The sequence below is a fragment of the Chrysochloris asiatica genome, unplaced genomic scaffold (assembly GCF_000296735.1).
Source record: "Chrysochloris asiatica unplaced genomic scaffold, ChrAsi1.0 scaffold00044, whole genome shotgun sequence".
Classification (NCBI taxonomy): domain Eukaryota; kingdom Metazoa; phylum Chordata; class Mammalia; order Afrosoricida; family Chrysochloridae; genus Chrysochloris; species Chrysochloris asiatica.
In genome coordinates this window covers 21,094,281-21,095,327 of record NW_006408562.1, presented here as the reverse complement: position 1 = coordinate 21,095,327, position 1,047 = coordinate 21,094,281, and the positions used below count along the sequence as shown (strand labels likewise).

The 1,047-nt window shown below is 35.0% G+C and overlaps 1 protein-coding gene across 1 annotated transcript in view; it reads right to left on the bottom strand.

Annotated features, from left to right (window-relative positions):
- Positions 1-434, bottom strand: part of DAW1 (dynein assembly factor with WDR repeat domains 1) — a 68,249-nt gene extending 67,815 nt beyond the window's left edge. The window contains exon 1 of the mRNA XM_006861912.1: positions 367-434. Within this exon, the coding sequence (XP_006861974.1) occupies positions 367-434 (68 nt within the window). The remainder of the gene's footprint in view (positions 1-366) is intronic.
- Between the last annotated feature and the right edge of the window lie 613 nt (positions 435-1,047).

Sequence of the window (1,047 nt, the reverse complement as noted above, 5' to 3'; positions counted from 1 at the left end):
ATTTCACTTCTCATAATTTGGACATAGTATCAGGAGGGAAGAATCCCTGGAGAAGGTTATCATGCTTAGCAAAGTAGAGGGTCAGCATAAAAGAGGAAGACCCCCAATGAGATGGATTGGTATAGTGGTGGCATCGATGAGATCATGCATAGCAATGATTGTGAGGTTGGCCCATGACCAGGCAGTGTTTCTACTGTGCACAGGGTCGCTATGAGTCAGTACCGACTTGATGGCACCTAATAACAGCATATATTTAATAATGGATTTACAGTGGGCTTTATTTGGCTCTTCTACCATGTCAGGGTTTTCCAATAAAAACTGTGGAGATGAAATATATATCATCTGCATACTCTATAGCATACTTACCTAGGACTGAGATCAAGCAAGTCTATGGATTTGGTCTTTAATTCTCCACTTTTTTCATATTCCAACATAATTCCTACAAATAAAAAGGAACAAACCTATGTTATAAAACTCTTCTGATGAAAACCCATGCTAAAAGTTTATCTATTTTGACTTTTTTTTTTCTTCATTTATTATTTTTCAATTTGAAAAACTTTCACTGTAAAACATAAATTGTTATATCTGGTTCTGAACGCTGGTCCTCTCCTCTAGATACAAGTAAGCAATCTTGAAATTGTTCAACAAACAACATCAAAGGACCCTGAAAGCTAGATAGATGATGGAATTATCTAACAAGGATTTTTAAAGTGTTATCATCTGTATCTTCTTTAATATGACATTTGTTGTTGTTGTTGAGTGCCTTCAAGTTGACTCCAGCTCATCACAACCAAGGACTGAATGGTGGGTTTGAACCACCAACCTTGTGGTTAACAGTCCAGTGCTGTTCATGATACAACATTAAATCTCAATAAGAAGCTCTGTGGAGAACCAACAACTGCAAAAACTCTTTATTTCCTTAAAATTGAAAAAAAAAAAAAATGTTGCTTGTGTCTAAACTTTTTAACAAAGTACAGAGATTACAGTTTAGAATTTTTAAAAAAAGAACTTTATTTAGATGTTACATGCTGGCATGTTCTATAAAGG